Source organism: Struthio camelus, chromosome 3 (assembly GCF_040807025.1).
Source record: "Struthio camelus isolate bStrCam1 chromosome 3, bStrCam1.hap1, whole genome shotgun sequence".
NCBI classification, from domain to species: Eukaryota; Metazoa; Chordata; class Aves; order Struthioniformes; family Struthionidae; genus Struthio; species Struthio camelus.
This window is the reverse complement of record NC_090944.1, coordinates 145,451,747-145,469,544: the sequence shown is the minus strand read 5'-3', so window position 1 is coordinate 145,469,544 and position 17,798 is coordinate 145,451,747. Positions and strand designations below refer to the sequence as shown.

Genomic DNA, 17,798 nt, shown 5'->3' with positions numbered 1-17,798 from the left:
TCATTAAACAGCAGGATGTTATTAGGCGTAGCGTGAAAAGCCTTTAGCAAGGATCGGCCTTGTTTAAGCCGGGCCCACAAGCAGCCTGCCGACCGCAAGGGCGCGCGATGAATTGAGCCTTGACGGCAGGCCCGGAGAGGTCCTCAGGCTCAGGTGGTTGTCAGCCCGGAGTTTAGCTGAGCTCTTTCAGCAATTTGTCACGCCGCGGTCTGTCCCTGCTGCGCCAGCACGTGCCAGCTTAGCGTCGGAGCGCCTGTCGGCCAGACGGCCGCTCGGGCCGCGCGTCCTGCTGCTCGCGGCAGCGGCGAGGGGCGCCGGGCCCTGGCAACAGCCGAGCGCTCGGCGGGATAAGCGCGCCCGTAATGAGAGGGGGCCGGCGGCCGCCCGTCGTCCCCGGGGAGCGGGCTCGAGGCGTGTGCCGCCTCGGCCAGGAAGTTTGGCAGCTTATTCATTACGGCGAGTCACGGGGAGTTCAGGCTGCAGCGGGGCCGCGGCCGCCGCGACGCCTGCAGCACCGGGCCCGGGCCGGGGGGGGGGGGCAAGTAAGCAAATAACGCTGTCAGCAGGTGCAAACACCGAAATGCTGCGTATTGATTTTCCTTTTTCTCGAGTTTTCGACGAGGAGTTTATAAGAAGATTTATCACGTATCTACCTCTGTTAGCATCTCAACCTTTTTTAAATTTTTTTAATGCCCCCAGGGTCTGTAGGAACTTGCATACTGTTGAGACCGAAACACTCTGCTTCCCCCTACCCCCCCCCCGCCCCGGAGGTAGATCACTGGCAATATCACGTTGTGTTTTTAAGTATGGTTTTACTCTGATTTTTTCAAAAAAGTCCTGTTTGGAAGTGTTCTTGGGAATGCAACGGAAGTCGCAAATGGCGTTTTGATGAGAGTTAGAAACGCTTTGCAGTTGTAAATAGCCTCACCTGCCCTGTATTTTCACCGGTGTTATTCTAGCTGCTGCTGCTTTCCGAAGGGAAAGGGGCATTTTCTCCCGCCTGTGTCTCGCAGACTGCGCCTGCCCGCAGCAGCAACAAAACGAAGATCTGCAAACTTTTTTTTTTTTTTGCTCGAGATGAGGAAATGGGAAAATGAGATGTCATATCGGCTCCTGAGAGCGTTGATTCATAAGGTCGTACGTGAGGTTCTGTAGTCGCTTGGAGGATTTGTTTCAGGCGTTATCCTGTTATTGGAAGTGTGTGATTCACCTTCTGAGAAAACAGAAGCTGCACACAAAAGGAAAAGCTTTGCTTTCTCCGCTGTGAAAAGCTGCCGCAAGCAGGGGTCCTATTAAGACAGCTGGAAAGTTGCTTCAGCTTGTTACGCTTGTAAGTTTTATTGGTGACTGGTTTTTGATTACACATTTGAATGCTGTGTGTTCCAGGTTGCCGAGTTTTAATTAAAAGGCAATAGTCTTGATTTGAGATTGCTTTGTTGTCTGCGGTATGCAGACAATACTGCACGCAAGCTTTTCTTTTTTTTTCCTCCCCTCTATTCCCCCCAATTTGTATCGTTTATTTAGGATTCATAAGATGACACCTTCAAGCATCTGCCTTAAATGTGAACTTCACACTCCTGGGAATTGTTTATTACTGTAAATTTCTTTTTAAGGAGTACAGTGATCAATTGAACAGGCTTTTTTCCCCCTCTTTCCGGTAGTTTGTGCCTCCGATCTAACTATTTTTCTAGTATGAAAAGATTATAGTAATATGAATATTGTGGACAAGGAGCATTCCAAAAGTGCTGTAGCTTTTCTGAGAAAGTTGGTTTGGGGTTTAAAAAAACCTGCAGTCCGGAGGCTTTGTTTTTACCATCAGTAACTTCATCAGTCCGTTGGGCCTTCGGAGTCAATCCCTTGCGGTGATGAAGAGAAAGATATTATTCATGATTTCAAGCAATTAAGTGTTTTCACTCTTCACTGCTCATGTTCAGAAATGTTCAGTAGTAGTATGAAATTTTGGTCTGCTTTTTTCCATGCCCGGGGTACAGCTTTTTGTGTGCGCTCCTGCGGATTTGAGCTGTTACTGTTCTTAGACGTTGTGTAACTGCCTTGGATTTTGTGCATACGTTTCCTTAACTTGATATTGCAGTTACGAGGAAAGAGCTCTGTATCTTGAAGCAATAATCCAGAATCATAAAGAAGTAATGACATTTGAAGATTTTGCAGCTCAGGTCTTTTCTCCCTCTCCTAGCTACTCCCTCAGTGGAACTGGTGAGTCTCTGTAATGTTTTCTTCCCTTTAGCACTAAGAAGCACTTGAGCAGCAGATGTACACCTGTTTTTTGTAGATAAATGCTTGCAAATTTAAGACGACCATTCTTCCCCTGAATCAACTAATGAATATCAAAAGGAACGATGACATTCATTTTAATTTGTTTTGCATCAGAGCTATTCACCCAGTTCCTTTCTTCAGCTATCCTGTTAACCCCCGAATCTAGCAAGGTTAATGAACTTTCTCTCAGTAATGTGCTCTGGTTCATTCAGGAGTGTGGGTTTCTTGCTGAGCTGGGAATATGTTGTTCAAAAGCTATGCCTGAATCGGTGCTTACTTATCGAGAAATAGTTCCTCACAGTAGAAGCCGTTGCTACTAATGCTAAATGGGGATTATGCTGCTGAGATACCAGGGTCAGGGATTAATGCAAAAGAAATGTAAGAATAGTATTCTGTTAGAAAATCACAACAGCAGTGCAGCATGCTAACGTTTTCTATGTATGTTAGCAAATTTCAGACGTCCTTCCAACCCTGGGCTTGGAACCTACCTGTTTCGGTTTTTTATAAATACGTATGTATATGTGTGTGTTCGTGTGCGTGTATTTATATGTCTACATGCATATACATATATATACACGCATTTATGCTGATGGTCATTCATCTACCCTATTGAAAGATGGAAATGTAATGCAAAATTCTGTGGATTTATTCCATATGTGTCTTATCCAGTTTTTAAGCTGTCAGTGAGCTATGAACTACTACTTTGCTATTTTGATTAAGCTTAAATAAATACCTTCTGAAAGGAAGCACTGTCTCTGAAAAACAGGTTTCGAGCACCCTCAAGATTTGTTGTTTCCGTCTTCCAAAGAAGTGGATGGTCACTGTATGATGGATTCTTTAATAAAGACTCCCTAATCCCCCCTTTTTTTTTTTACACTCGTTGGGTGAAACTGGCCCTTTCTAATTATTTCCTGATACTCTTTTTTGGATTGTTTAACAGATTATTTCCAACCTCTATAAATGTTGCAGGACATCTGCTCTATTTCCCTTTAGTCTGACTTGTTAGCAAATATCTTCCATCTAAACTGAAAAATTGAAGGAAGAAATTAAATTTACTAAAATAAATCACTTACAAATAAAATCAGCCGGGCATCATTGTTTAACGTTACTGGCTCCAATCCTTGAGCTTTCAGAGCTTTGTTAGGAGATAAGAGGTATATGCATGTACTTGTCTTGGTCGCCAGTAGCAGCAGGCAGAAGGCTTTGGAGATAAGCAAGCTGGCAGAAGTAAAGGGGAGCCAGTGCGATTTACATAATCGCGCCTCTGCTTCCTGGAGAGGCGTCAAGAAACACAGGGATGGCCTCTATTGATCTTTGCTGAACTGGAATACTAAACAACATTAGAAAAGCTTATAACTTAAAGCTTTGATTAATGTTTTCTACATTAAAAAGTAGAACAGCTGTGAATTAAATTCTTTTATACACTCTGCCAAAAGTCTGAGACAAAAAAAAAAAAAAAAATTATCAATTTCAATAGAAATGTAGATTTTGTGCCCGGTGTTGTTAGCACTTTGAATCATTTAGCTGTTTGCTTATCAGCAAATAAAAATATAGATATGTTGGTATATTCTAAATGTTTTGTTCTGTGCATACTGTTTTTCATTTGTTTTTTGCACATTCTTATTACAGCGCTCAATGATCTTATTCTAATCAAATGCAGTATAACAAGAAAGGACAGATTCATTTCATAATGCGGTACTCGTACTTTCTAAATTCTGCAGTATATTTTCTATGGAAAAAATATTTTAAAGTGAGTTCATTAATATGTACTTAAGTTATTCAGAACATTGTTAAATAATAAGCACTTGAGTGTGATTTTACGATTTCATAATTTTATTTTTTCTTAGATTAAAACTTGTCACAACCAGATCCTGTTTTTTCAAACTTCCAGGCATCCTAAGTCAGAATTTTAGCTCATGCTCTTAACGAAACTAGGGACCTATCATGATTTTTGGAGTCAATATTGTATTGTGCACGTTGTCCCCAAGTTATCAGTTCATGATTTTCTTTTTGAGTAATCATAGACAAGACAAAAAGCTCACATTTAGGCTTGAATTTAGAAACTTCCCAGGCGTGCATCTTTTACTACCCCTCCTACTGGTTTTATGCTGGGGTAAACTAACTAAAGCTCTGGTCTGTGGAAAGCTGTAAGAAATGGAGATTTTTGCAAAAGCAATTTATGATCACTGGAATATGCTGGAAGTTTAACACAGCAAGCTAAGTATATCATTTCTAAATTTTAGAAGACAACCATGCAAGACTATCAGCCACGAATGAGGCAAGAATAACTTCTTCGGTGTTTTAAAATAGAGAGTTTTCTGGATGTGGCAAGTCAGTCTTGGCAAAGATGTGAAGCCACGTCTCAGGAAAGTCTCTCTATTTAAAAGGCAGTCTCCCCACGCTTACCTACAAATTTACCTGAATATTTAGTTGAACGTTACTACAAGTTCTATCAGTAAATGTCACTAGGATGTACTTTTTCATCAGATACTCTCTTAACGCCGTAATTTAAACCAGCAAGGAGACTGAACGCGAGTCTCGTAATTTTACAGTTGTTGCTAACTGTTCCCAGTAGTCAAACGTTTAGCCAAGTCCTTATCCTGCAAACAAGATTCCTGGTTGGGCTTTCACATGTCGAAGAATGCCGGGAAAGGCAGCAGGGAGCTGCTGCAGCGCTCGCTGAGATCGGCTTGCGAGATCAACAGCGTTTAGGTCAATATGAAATATTTCTATGTTTATGGCATTTTAGCTTGCTGTCACCCCGCCACGGTCCAGGAGCTATAAGCTCCTGATGCCGGCCCTCTGCTTACCACGCTGGCACTTGCAGGCTGGTGCTCATGGCAGGCCCTGCTTTTCCCAGTTGTCTACTCCTAACCCAAAGACTACCTGAAAAAAGTACCCTGCTAATGTCCAAGAAATACTTACTACTTTGTGATTCATCTTCTATTATGAACCAAATATACAGGGTTGACACTTGTATCTAGGTGAAGATACAGCATATTTTGATCTTCCCTTAAACTGTAATATCTCTTCTTTAAAATAAAGAACCAACTCACATGAAATTGCCTTGAATTAATTTGCATAGCTCTGTTCATTCCTATTAATGATTAGAAAGGGATTCTTCCTTATTTAGATTCACATGCACTGTGTGTGCAAAAGTGGTCGTCTGCCACTCAAGAAACAGTCATTACATTTTTCTCCAGGTAAAAGGGGAATTTCTGTTCTGAAACATGTGGAGAAATTTATGGACCTGACAAAGATCTGTCTGGGTTTTTCCCCCTCTCAAGAAACAAGCCAACTGGAAGTACTAGCTCTGTCTAGATTAAACTTTTGGGGTAAATTTAAGATTAATTCTTCCATGCGCTTATTCTTAATACCACCTGGTTGTAATCCTGTCATCACTGCATATACATGTGCGCAATAGAAAGGATCAATGAGATAGTATACTTTTTATTAAAATTAAGTTTATTTTTAGTAGTTCATACAGTATGAGAAGCTAATCAAGGCCGTTATATGAATTGAATATGTAGCTGCTAATGACATGCGTTATTGGTGTATTATTAACAATGATCTATTTATTTAAATTAAATGTGTTTTTATTTTTCCTGTTACTGCCTCTAGGGATGTTTCCCCAAGATTCAAATGTGACATGGGTTTTTTAAAGTGTGCTCTGGCTTAGTCTCCCGTATCACAAATAGTCTTGCAGGTGCTTAATTTTATGCATGAGACTAGTCCAATTGACCTCTCTTGCTGTTTTCAGAAGTAGAGCTTTAAACTCCCTATATTCATTATAGATATCCCTGTATATCTTAAGCATTGAAAATACAGACTAGTAAGCAGAATGAACATCCCTGAACTCATTTAGGGGATGTGCAGATTAGGAACAAAAGATGAGAATACAGTCCTTTGTTGTTAAACTGGTACATTACATGCTGTATTTTAATTAGGCCGGGTATGAGAGTCAACCCAGGAAATCCTCAGTAATCCAACACTATTGAATTATTCTTATCCTTTCCCTCTGCAGATTTCTCTCATTTTAAGGATGGGGTTTTTAGCTGCTCTCTTTTCCTGTTCTTGCTCCCTCAGCCAAAACAGCAAAACGGTTATTTAACAAAATACTTAAACGGCGCACAAACGTTAGGAGATAATTAGATGGTGCTAATTATCACCACTTTTAAAAAATCATTACTATTAAACATGTGCAAACAGATACCAAAACAATCCAACTTTAATTACCTCTGTTGACCACGAAGTATTATATTGTAATTTAACATCAGAAGCCAGAATGGTTTTAACTCGTAGAAGAGGGAAATATTAGGAAGTTCTAGAAAAGAAAAAAAAAACAACTCTTCCGACAGAGAAAGCTTTACATTTGACAACTTTATACTTACAGGAGTAGATTTCTGCTTTCTAGAGAACCTACAAACCTGTTTTTCAGTACTGTAGATCTGCAGTTAGTGCTTCAAAGGGTTAATTGAAATGGGCACACTTGACTGCTGAGAGGACTGATCTAATCACTGCCATATCCAAGTGCATCTGTTCACCATGAGGTCATTCTTGTGCATGCTAATGATTTGGAAAATAAAGCATAATGCTTAACGTTATCAGAGAGGATATAATGTAAATCTTTACTTTTTTTAGCTGCTAATAGCTATTGTGGAATGAAAAGGAAGGCAAAAGTATCTCAGGTTGTTTCTTACAATTTTAATTTTTTTAAAGCATCGTTTTCAGTGGAGCGTCAGGAAAACTGTGCTGGAAAACTCCGGCATGTGGTATCTGTTGATAAATGGATTCTTTAATGAATATTATTGCATTGCCCAGGAGCAACACTTGAGTTGAGGAACTGTAGACATTTTCAGCATTCCCAGGTTTTAAAGCTTTGGAACCCTTGCCTGCTTATTTACAGAAAGCTGAAATTTTGCAGGCTTTTGGTTGAAAAGGTGACACACGCTTTTCTTTTGTTTCTAGAATTTTATACGCATAAGTGCCTTGTAGGAAAGGCATAAATACGCAACGAACAAGATTTGGTGTATTTTTAAAACAATTTTTGGTGAAATGCTGAGCTTTTATGTTTTCCTCTTTAAAGGAAAAGGAATATTTCAAATGGCCACATAATTTTAAAATATATTTTGGATAGGACGAAATGGAAACTCAGAGTAACTGATGTCTTAAACATACTTACCTTATTTTTAAAACTAATTGAACTAATGTCTCCTTTAGGTTTGGTTTTGCTTTGCCTTTTTTTTTTTTTTTTTCAATTTCTTGTCTGTGCATTTTCCTTGAAAATGTGTAGAATATCAGCAGTATATTTTGTCAATTTTGCGTTCTAGGTGGACTAAAATTATCTCCAGGTTCTGTGTAATTTTAAATATTTTTTAGGGAAACTGGATGGAGCTGAATATTAGAAAAAACACATCTGAAATGCATAGCTGTGCCGCAGTATTACAGCATACACAGCACATGTCAAGCATTGAGTTTGAACAATTTGACCATGTTGCCTAAAATTGAAAAAGTAGCGACTAGTAAATCAGACTTGCAGAATTCCATAATATTCTAGTAGCTACAAATCCGCTGCTCAGCTCCCCAGTACATGCATTTAGTTACTGTCTATTTTTTCACAGGAAAAAAGGAGGTGATACTGGAGTTGTCTGGCAATGTATTGCTATAGATCAAGACTGGCATACTGTTATGGAACTGCATGTAGTGCTTTCCTGAAACATGTATGAACTATTGCAAATTTTTCATTTTCCAGGAAAAGTATTACGTTTCAAACGTGGGAGAAAATGCAAGAAGTTACGTCGTTAGCATAGAACTTGTTAGGACATCTGAGTCAACTCAGCCAGTCTTTCTCCGTGTGTAAAGCCAGTGAGAAGGATAATTTATGTAGATGCTTGAAACCTTGAAATTGTTGAGGGTGCCCAGGCAGTAAATAAAGAGGGAAAAAGCTTAAGAAGGTGGAAAAAAGGAGTAGGAAGAGTTATCAAAGGAGAAAGGACTGCAGGTATTTCAAGACTGAAGGTCTTGTCTTTTTTTCTTCCCTGTGAAGAAAGTTCAGGAGCGGTGCAGGGATCTGGATTGCTTCTCCTCTTTGTTTAATCAGGTAGTTCTTATAATTAATATTTGAGCTATAATATCTTTTACTCTTCAGTTAGCTGCCTGTCCCAGCCAGCTAGTGTGATTACTTTTGAAAGGATCAAGTACTGCAGGACTTCTCTTTCAACTGAATCAAGATGACTGCAGCTGTGACTGTGACTGCAGCTTCTCCAGGAGATTCAGGAGCTACTCCTTTCTGGGATAGCCATGCTTATTGACCCTAATGATCTATACATGGCTTTTCTGCAGACAGGCCTCTTGCACTTCGTGAATAGAGCCATGAGCTGCTTGGACTTCTTGCTGCTGCGGGAAGCACAGTAAGAAATGCACAGGGCCCTGTTTTCTGCCAAGCTGAACTGAAAGCTATTCTGGGGCAATTTTCAGCATCTGTGGTGTTATATGCATGTCAGTCCAAATTCATACCCTTCTGCAGAAATGGCAGTTTAATAACTATCTCTGTCCCTGCCAGTCCTGAAGCCCTTGGTTCAGAAGCATGGAAATACCCTGTCAATAGGTTTCTTCCGTGATACCTTTCATGGCAGCTATCAACCCATCTAATACCAATTGTAAGAATACGAAAAACAGATAAAAGAATGCTAACTGGAGCAATTACGTGATGGGCTTATAGGTGCTGTTGTTCAGCACTGATAATGCTGTATCCTGATCTTCACCTTTTCTGCTTTCTGTCCATCAATTTCATCAAGGATGAGAAGTATCCCGGAGTATTTCCAAAAGATTTGCAGGGATCTTTTTAGGCAGTTGTGCCCCTTCAGAGATGCTTGGGCAAAGGGCTGAAACGTGGGAAGCGTGCAGAAAGTCTTCCTTGGCTCTTGGGGTAAATTCACTGAGGCTCTGTTGTATCTCACCTTTGCAAAGAGGCTGAGTCCAGCACTGCTAGGCATATTGTTGGCTTTTTGTAGCAGGTGTTCTTGGGTTGGAGTCTCAGTTGTCTTATAGCTCTGAACCTCTCTCTTCAAGCGTCTGTTTTTTGGGGGAGGTGAGGAGTCATAGTAAAAATGACCTCACTGTGGTGGGTATTTCCTTTGCAGGAAGAACAGGTGAGCCAGCAACCTGCTTCTGTCATGACAGTTGCCTTTCTCAATTTCCTCTTGCATATTTTTTAACCCATTTTCCATCTGTATTTCTGGAATTAACGGTGTGAGGCCCACAGGCACCAGAACATTGATCTTCATTTGAGTAGGCATCCCCAGATTTCGGGATCTTGAAATTTTACCCCAGATAAATTACAGTCCTAGACTTTTTGTTTCCTGATTTGAAGTAGACCATTTCCTGTTTGGCTACTGCGAAATGTATTTGTGTATGCTCTAAAGAAATATTTAAAAAGTCTCCACAGCCCATAGATGCTGAAGCTCATTTCTCCCTGAACAGCAAGAGAATTTTTTTAGACCTATTGGCATTCCAGCCATGCTTCAGCATATCCTTATCCCATGCAAGGTGGAGCTCCCTCTGATGCAGCTTTCAGGCATAGGAACTGAAGAGTCACTGTTCAAGAGATAGTTAGTTCCCTATGCAGATCTTACTGTACCCACAGTTTGATTAACAGCAAGCCTAGTCTGATTGCTGAAGTTGGAGCAGATCACTTTTTTGTTTCGTTTTGTTTCTTTCTTGTTTGGGAAACGGTCATTTGGCCCATGGTAATGGCTAGTTGATAGCAGGGAATGAAAAGGTGCCAAATGAAATTTTCAATTGAATCAAGCACATATTACCTGATTTAATGAAGGAGGAAAGTCAGGAGGATCTGCAGATACCTAAATTTACCCTTTCTCCCCAGAGATGCCTTTCAGATAGACACATGAAATAAATCCGTTTCACGTTTTCCGGTCTCTCCTGCCTTCCTTCTCGTTTATGAAACCAGCATGATCCTATTCAAATAACATGACACAGTGATTTTGATTCACCTTCTGGATCTTCTCATGGCAAAACTGAGAAATCGCAATAATTTCTATGACAACAAATTGATACTGTAAACAAAATTATAATTTTGCTGAAGAATTAGATAATAACTGAGTGGAAGTACAGCCCTTCTCACACAGAAGCACGTTACAATTGCAAAGACAACACTACAGCTCAAACCCACTATTTTTCCTCTTCCAGATTCAGTCACTGAGTGAAAATCTTTTCCCGGCTACGGTGTCTTCCTTAACTCTTTAATCTGTTCATGCCGTTAGTAGTCTGAAGGGTTTAACACGCTGCGGATGAAAGTCATGTACAAGGGAATGCAAAAGGAAAGCTCTTGCCCCCGAAACACACCGTGCTGCTGATGGTGTGGCTTGATCAGGCCCTTAACATTTTTAAAGAATTCAATATCGTGTATGTTGGCAGTATCATATTTTGTATTTTTTTCATGAAAGAGAAATACTGTATTTAATTAGTAAAATTCTTAGGTTCCCTGTAAGGGTCAGAAATGTTCTGTTATTAAATAAGACACAGTCATAATAAATACCACAAGCCACCTCCTTCGATGGCACCCTGTGTAGCCTGGCCAAGCTCCTCTGACTTGAATGCTTTGGGATATAAACTTACACCGACCGATGACCTGGCCTGGTTTGGAGGTGGAGGAATCCATGCAAAGCTGTAAAGCCTTAGACGACAGTTTACTCGGGTTAGGCAGGAAGCGAGAGCCGTTGTGCAGAAAGGGCCTCCACGCAGGGGCGAGAAGAGCACTGCATGGCTGGAAGTTGCAAAGACTACTTTGGGCGATCAGGGCAGTTCTTTTTGCCCACAGCATATGATTGCATGCAGTTTGTATCTGTCCCACAAGGCCACGTAGGGGCTGGGGTTGCTTCTCCCCCAAGGCTGGCTTAACCTCAGATCTGTGGCTCTGGTGGAGAGAGTCTGAGAACATCAATGGGGCTTTCAGCCTGGGCCCTTTTTTTAATTGATTGTCTCCGAGGGAGTTCTCCTAGCTGTGATCTCTGGAAGGGGAAATGGCAGGGGAGGGCTTCATCCCTAGCAATCAACATTTGTATGGGAAAAAATATTAACTTGATGGGCCTCTCTCTTCTGCTGGACTGACAGCTCCAGCTGCTAGAGCTGTCAGCTAGCAAGAGAGCTCCAGGCAATGTGGCCCCATTACGTTTTTTTTTCTTAACTGATAAATGTCAGCTAGCCAGCCAGCCACGGAGATGGCCCATGTAGCGTTGTCATTTCCATTCACAGGCTCCAGCCGAGGAAGTGGGAAGGTTTGGATGGCATTTTAAGAAACATTGCATGTTAGATGGCTGTATTCAAAGGAAAACGACCATTCAAGTTCACTGTCTTCCCTCTGATTCGCAAACCAGTGCAGAACTAATTTAGAGCTCCTCAAAGTCATGACTAATTAAACCTTTGATGTGTACATTTAGTTTTTATTTTAAAATCTCTAAAATAAATACCAAGGCCCTGAACCTGGTGGTGCCAAGCGTTCATTGCCTGTGCTAGGAGCTGTGAGTGCTTATCTGCCTTTTCAGGGTTGTTTCTACGCTTAATTAACCCATAGCTTCAGACTCTTCTTACTGCTTAAATTGTATCTTTTCAAGCTATTATTTAAAACTTTTTTTCATGAGCAAGCAACTGTGGAGCAAACCTCTTCATCTGCTAATGTTTAGACTGCACTGCAGTGTCTCGTTAAGGGTCTGATCTAGTCCGAGGAAGCGGCTACAAGAGCTACGATTGACTTCTGTGGGCCTACGAAGGACGACTGAACTCTGTCACGCTGAACTCCCTAGTACAGGCAGGGCTACGCTGTCCTTTTGTGTTAGTATCCTCCAGATCCTTTCCAAACGGCCAGCTTTCATGCTTTTCTGGCCGTGTTCACACTGGCTGCACAGCAGCTGTTACAGGTTGGGGATAGCGAACCAGTATATCGCTCGTTCCTAGGCTTCGTTTTCATGGATTTTGGGGTAGGTAATGTTAATTCAGCTAATAAAGATATAACTGACAGGTTCGGTTATATGATACATCATTGCCCATCTGCCAACCTTTGGGTTACTACCATCCGGGCCACCCACCTTTTTCCTCAAAGGGATCCAATCTGTGTCACTGCTGAGGTCTAACCACAATCCTTTGTTTTTTGCTCAAAAATGCAAGATAAATGAAAGATCTAAATGCAGGTTTTAAACAGCTGTCACTCATAAGACATGACATCTTTTAGTAGATGATAGTAGACAAGACAAATGACCAAAGGACCATATGATACAAATGTACTTCTGATTCTTTGATCCCCTACATTCTTAATGTATAGTTGTTACTGTACTGTTACAGTTGCTGATCACTGGCATTGAAGCATGTTTGGTTTTGAATGAACACAGCCACAGCTATCTTATTTACTGACAATTTCTTCAAAATATGTTCACTTGAAAATGCAGGCTCAAGATGTCCAGTTATACTGTATTTTCAACGAATTTTAATTTTAAAGTAGAGCATATCAAAATGCTAAGCAGATTTACTGGCTTAACTCTATGGAAGTTTATTATCTTCACATTTACTGTGAAAGAAAACAAAGATTTCCACCAAACTGTGGTGGCAGATGGGTCAATTAGATCGGGGTGGGGGAGGGTTGAATATGTCATAGATGATATGAAAAATTCATACATCTTCTTAAGTGTAAAGCTTTAAACTCCTTAATCATCGTGCGTGGTGATAAATCCTTTTCTATATACTTAAGCGTTACGTATTGTAACCCAACTTTTTTAGTCTTTTTTTCTTACGTGGTAGGAATGTTTACCTAGGAAGAGCAACAACATTCTGCTTAGTTTGTAAAATCCCCCAAGTTAACGTGGCTGATGATAAAGGAAAAGGAAAATGCCATAGCGGTGCTGTGGGGTGCTGCTTTTCCCTGGCGTACTAAGAAGGTGGATGATGATAGCCAAATTCAAGGAGGAGTTTGTAAGGATTTTCTCTTGTCCGTCTAACTCTAGTTATAAACACGGGGTCTGGAGCAGTGTCCAGCTTCAGAGAAAGCCAGAAGAATAATTCAATAGAAATCCCGTCCAAAAATGAAACTAATTTCACGATACTCTAGTAGCTTCTTAAACACATGCACCAACATGATTAAAGATTCTAAGTTTTTTGTACTTGCACATTGGATGGGGGTGAGGGAAGGGCAGCCACGGAAGAATTAGCAGCAGTCTACTGGCTAGTCTTGCAATACATTTTCAGTAGCAAATCTCCACAGCAGTGAGTGTGGAGTGTGGAGTGTGGAAAATTTCCTGAAATTTTCAGTAGCCTTATAATACACAAGTTTTATCCTTTTTTTTGTTCTTAAAAACAAACCTCAGCAGTCTTGCAGCATATCAGTAAGGCTCTTGTATCTTGAAATGAAGACCTCTGCAAGCACTGTGATCTCTTCAGCGTACCTTTGGGAACGAACTAAACTCCTCCGACAAGAGTGTCGGGACTGCCGGTATTAGAGCTGAATGTCAGCAAGCTGAAAATAATAAAAAATTCTACCCAAGAATTTGAAAACATGGAACAGCTGCAAATCCAGTAGGGAGGAGGCCAGTGAAGCAAGATACCTGAAAAGAGGATAATCTCCGATTTGCTCGGAAGTGGAAAAGGATGACATACTGTGCAAACCATACAGTATGGCTTTTTTTCTTGCCAGCATCCAAATGGTAGCTACCTACATAGCCCGCAGCAGAGTTTGTTGAGATTTGTAATGAGAGTCATTTGCTTTGGTTTAATCAGATCTTTTTTCCTCTGCTTTTATTGGACACCCGAAGTCTGAACTTGTTTTGAATTAGGTATTTTGTTGCATCTTCCAAGGGAAACAGTCTGGTAGTCTTATTGGAGGAGACAGAGGGAAATACTCCAAGCACTTGCGAAACAGCCTTTAAAGAAGTGCTATCGGAGTAATGAAGACAGTCAGGATACAACTGGCATACCGGTGGCAAGTCTGGAACGTCGTCGTTTGTTCTTCGTCTTGCTAAGCGTAGACAGCAATGCATGCAGCAAGGTCTTGGAGTCTGGGGAAAACGTTGAGGTTGTGAGCGTTGGCAGACAGACAAGCTCTGGTTAATCTTGGTGCACTGATGTAAAATGTTACGTGTTCCTAGCTGTCCCTTTTCACCTCCTGAAGGATCTAGTTTTCGTAACAGAGTCAGCAAAAGATGGTTCATATGGCAGCATGTTAGCTGAAATCCCTTTTCACATCTGAGCGATAACACCCAGTAATGCTAATCACCATGCAAAAAAGAATATGCGTTTGGTTTGAAAATCATAATATATTTTGAAATAAAAATGTGCTTTGTTGCTTTTGAGCCTTCATTTTTCATCTTAGTGACAGGATTAGAAACTTTCACTTAAAAAATATTGGCTGCCTTATTCAAAAACATGATTCTTGGATCTGGGAATTTCGGGGGGGGGGGGCGGGTTATGACACCTGATGTTACTGAAATGCTTTGCTTGCTTTGCAAAGCTCTCTGCCATGTACTATACTCATATAAAACGTTGGGTTTGAATGTATCGTTGACTTGAAAACCTCATTTCCAGCCAAAGAAATACTGGCCTTCTGGTTGGTTTGGGTTTTTTGCCACAGACCGTGGTGGCACAGGTGCGGCGTGGTGCCGTCAGGGAGGCTGGGCCTACAGCGGGGAAAGGAAACGGTTGTTAATTCGGAGGGGAAGGAGAAGTGAAAACTCCCGTAGGCGCTTCCCATCCTTCCCCTGAAGGTGTGCTTGTGTATACACTGGAAAATGAGAGCAAAAAATGAGAAAATTTGGTTTCCTTGCTGGAAATAGCGAGGAGAAGAGAAAATTCCTTTAAAAGAGCCTCTTTTTTTCCTAAAGAACGTGGCCTGGTGTTTGTCAGAAACCTGCATTGGTCTACCTAGTAGGTGTTTTAAAAATTCAGGTATTTCTAGCTGTCCAAAGTACAACTTTTCATTTAAAGACTATTTGTATCTGTACTGCTAATTGAATTTTTAATTCCCTCTTGCAAGTAGCGTATTTTTTAAAGCCTAGGCCTGTAGCATCACAAAGTATTTGTACCCGCACGAGACCACAGAGATACCTGACCGTTCATTCACGTGAACCTTACTTGTGTGCAGACATACAAATCAGAAGCAAGTGCAGGCATCCGACTGCATATAATTTCGCACATGCAAGTGAGTTTCCACATTATGAAAATGGGGCTTATACGGATGGCACAGTGATTTGTATGTTACTCACTGTGGGATTTTTTATTTTTTTTTTTTAAACTTGGCTGCAGCGTATGAGCTGGTGAGGTTTCTGCAGAGCCTCAGATTTCGGCCAGTTTGGCGTTGCAGGACGGCTGCCTGTGCTGGAAACGGAGCTGAAATGGCAGCGCGCTGAAGGCTCGCGGGCCTGTGTCTGCCGGCTGGGCAAGAGATGAAGAGAAACGATGGCCCGTTCTAATTTTTCTCAGCGTTTCTTCCCTCTCTTTTTCAAAGCAGCAGCAGCCAGAAGAAAAGTCTGTGGCTCCCCCTTTCTCTCCAGTTCCCTAATGATATGTTGAGGTGAACTTTTTGTCGTTAGCTCCCGTCAAGACGGAGACCGTGAAGTAAGCCATGGAGGGTTTTGTTTGCATTAACGTTCATAGCTGGTTTCTACTCTGCTAAGCGCGCGTAAGCAACGGTGTGAGCGCCGCGGCGGAGCAATGCCTGTGCTGTTCCTGTATTTATACGGTTTTGTGTTCTTTCCCCTCAGATTAGAGTATGTAAAGGTCTCATTACGGTAATTGCAAAAGGTAAGAGCGGCGCTTGCGGCAGGCTACGCTTTCCTAACCGCCTTCCTTGTCCCGCTTGGCTTCGTGAAGAGTCCTGGGGCCCTGCGGGTCGCTCGGCCTCCCCCCCTTTCTCTGACCCTCAGCTCCCCCTTGCCGTCCCCCCCCCCCCACCACCACCCCGAGCCTCTTTTCCTTCCTTCCCCCCCCAAAAAAAAAAAAAAAGCCCGCAGGTCCGCGGCGGGGGCGCCGGGTGACCCCGGCCTTGCCCAGGGAGGGCGGCGGGGCCCCTGCGCCAGCCCGCCGGCTGCCCTGGCCGCCTCTGCCTGCCCCTGCCCGTCTGGGCCGCCCCGGCCCTTTGCTGCGGGCGCAATCCGACACCAACACCTGCCATGGCGGAGACCCTCTTTGTTGCCTCGCACTTTTGTTTGGATTGCTGCGGGGGAGCCAATGGGAGTTAAGGCCATTTATTTTTTTTTTTTTTCCTTTTTTTTTTTTTTTTTTTGGGTCGCCTAAGCGCCATGGAATAGGATCTTGAGCCGGGGCCGATAAGGAGCGGCACGTGCTGTGCTCGCCCTTTGAGTTCGCTCGGCTTAACAAGGGCCTCCCGTTCTGGGGAGGGCAGATTGCTTCTTCGCCGGGGCCTCTCAATGGAACAGCTGGGGCAGGAAAAGGGAACAAAAGAGGGGAAACCGGAGCGGGCCCCGGCGCGGGCGCGCTCGCCCCCGGCGCGCAGGCCGGCCGGCCACACGCCAGGTGTGACCTTTGCGAGGCCCTCCTCCTCCGTTCTGCCCGTTCGTCCGGGCCATTCCCAGCGCCCCGGCCAAGCGGTCGGCCGGCAGCGCCGGCGGGCTCGCCGCAGCTCCCTCCCGGCGAAGGGGAGCCGCCGGGCCCCCGCTTAACTCCTTGCCAGCCGGTCCGCGGTGGCCCGCCGGGCCGGGCGTTTGGCGCGCCCACGGCCGGCCGGCCTCGGCCCTGGTGCTTACTCGTAAATTAACGTCCGTGAATGGATTGGTTTTAGGCTTTGCTGTTTTGGCAAATCTTGTGTATTTTGGGGGGGGGGGGGTAAATTTTAAAGGCCCTTGGGAACGTGGGTCCGCCTGTGAGTCAAAAACAAACGTTTTTTTATTTGTACAGTTTGGCTGAGCTCTTGGATTTCCCCCCCCCCCCCAATTTTTAATTTTGCATTGCTTGTACCCCCTCTGAAACGAATACAGGCAGCAAGAAAGCAAAAAAATCTCCCTGTCATTCCCTCTCCCCACCCCCCCCCCAAAAAAAAAAAAAAGCCTCCCCCAAGCATCCCAGCATGAATAACAACACGTTATGTTTGTGCTGTCGGGTGTGCGGCTGTGTGTGCGCGTAGCCCCGTTCCTGCTCCCTGCCGTAGTGCCTGGCTGAGCGAGTGAGCGTGTTGCCGGAGTAAAGTTGCAAGCTTCCCTTTCAAGAAAGCCAAGTCATTAGAGTCCGTGCCAGACAGCTTGCGAGTGGAATTATAATATTTGTATGAAAGCCTTTATCTTTTGTGGTTATTACTTGCTCATTCGGCAGCTGCTGTCCCCCTATCAATCACGGCGCTGTAGCGGGAGCTTCGAGGGGGCTTGCGCAGCCGAGGGCTTGCCGGGAGAGAGTTGGGGGCTGCCGGAAGGTGCGGGTGCGAAGGGCCGCGGGAAGGCCGGGGGGGGCCGTCCCGGAGCTGGGCTGTCGCGAGCGTGCAGGAGCGTGGCTTGAGCTTGTCCGCTCGCTGAAAA

General features: G+C 43.2%; 1 protein-coding gene across 5 annotated transcripts in view; it reads left to right on the top strand.

The window, feature by feature from the left end:
* RALGAPA2 (Ral GTPase activating protein catalytic subunit alpha 2) overlaps positions 1-17,798 on the top strand; it is a 197,857-nt gene that overhangs the window by 173,412 nt on the left and 6,647 nt on the right. For 3 of the 5 annotated variants that reach the window (XM_068940778.1, XM_068940776.1, XM_068940781.1), the window contains one exon: positions 2,093-2,214. In XM_068940778.1, coding sequence (XP_068796879.1) covers positions 2,093-2,214 — 122 coding nt within the window. Of the gene's footprint in view, positions 1-2,092; positions 2,215-2,721; positions 4,498-16,034; positions 16,075-17,798 lie in introns of those variants that run through there. The other 2 variants (XM_068940780.1, XM_068940777.1) reach the window with 2 other exon arrangements.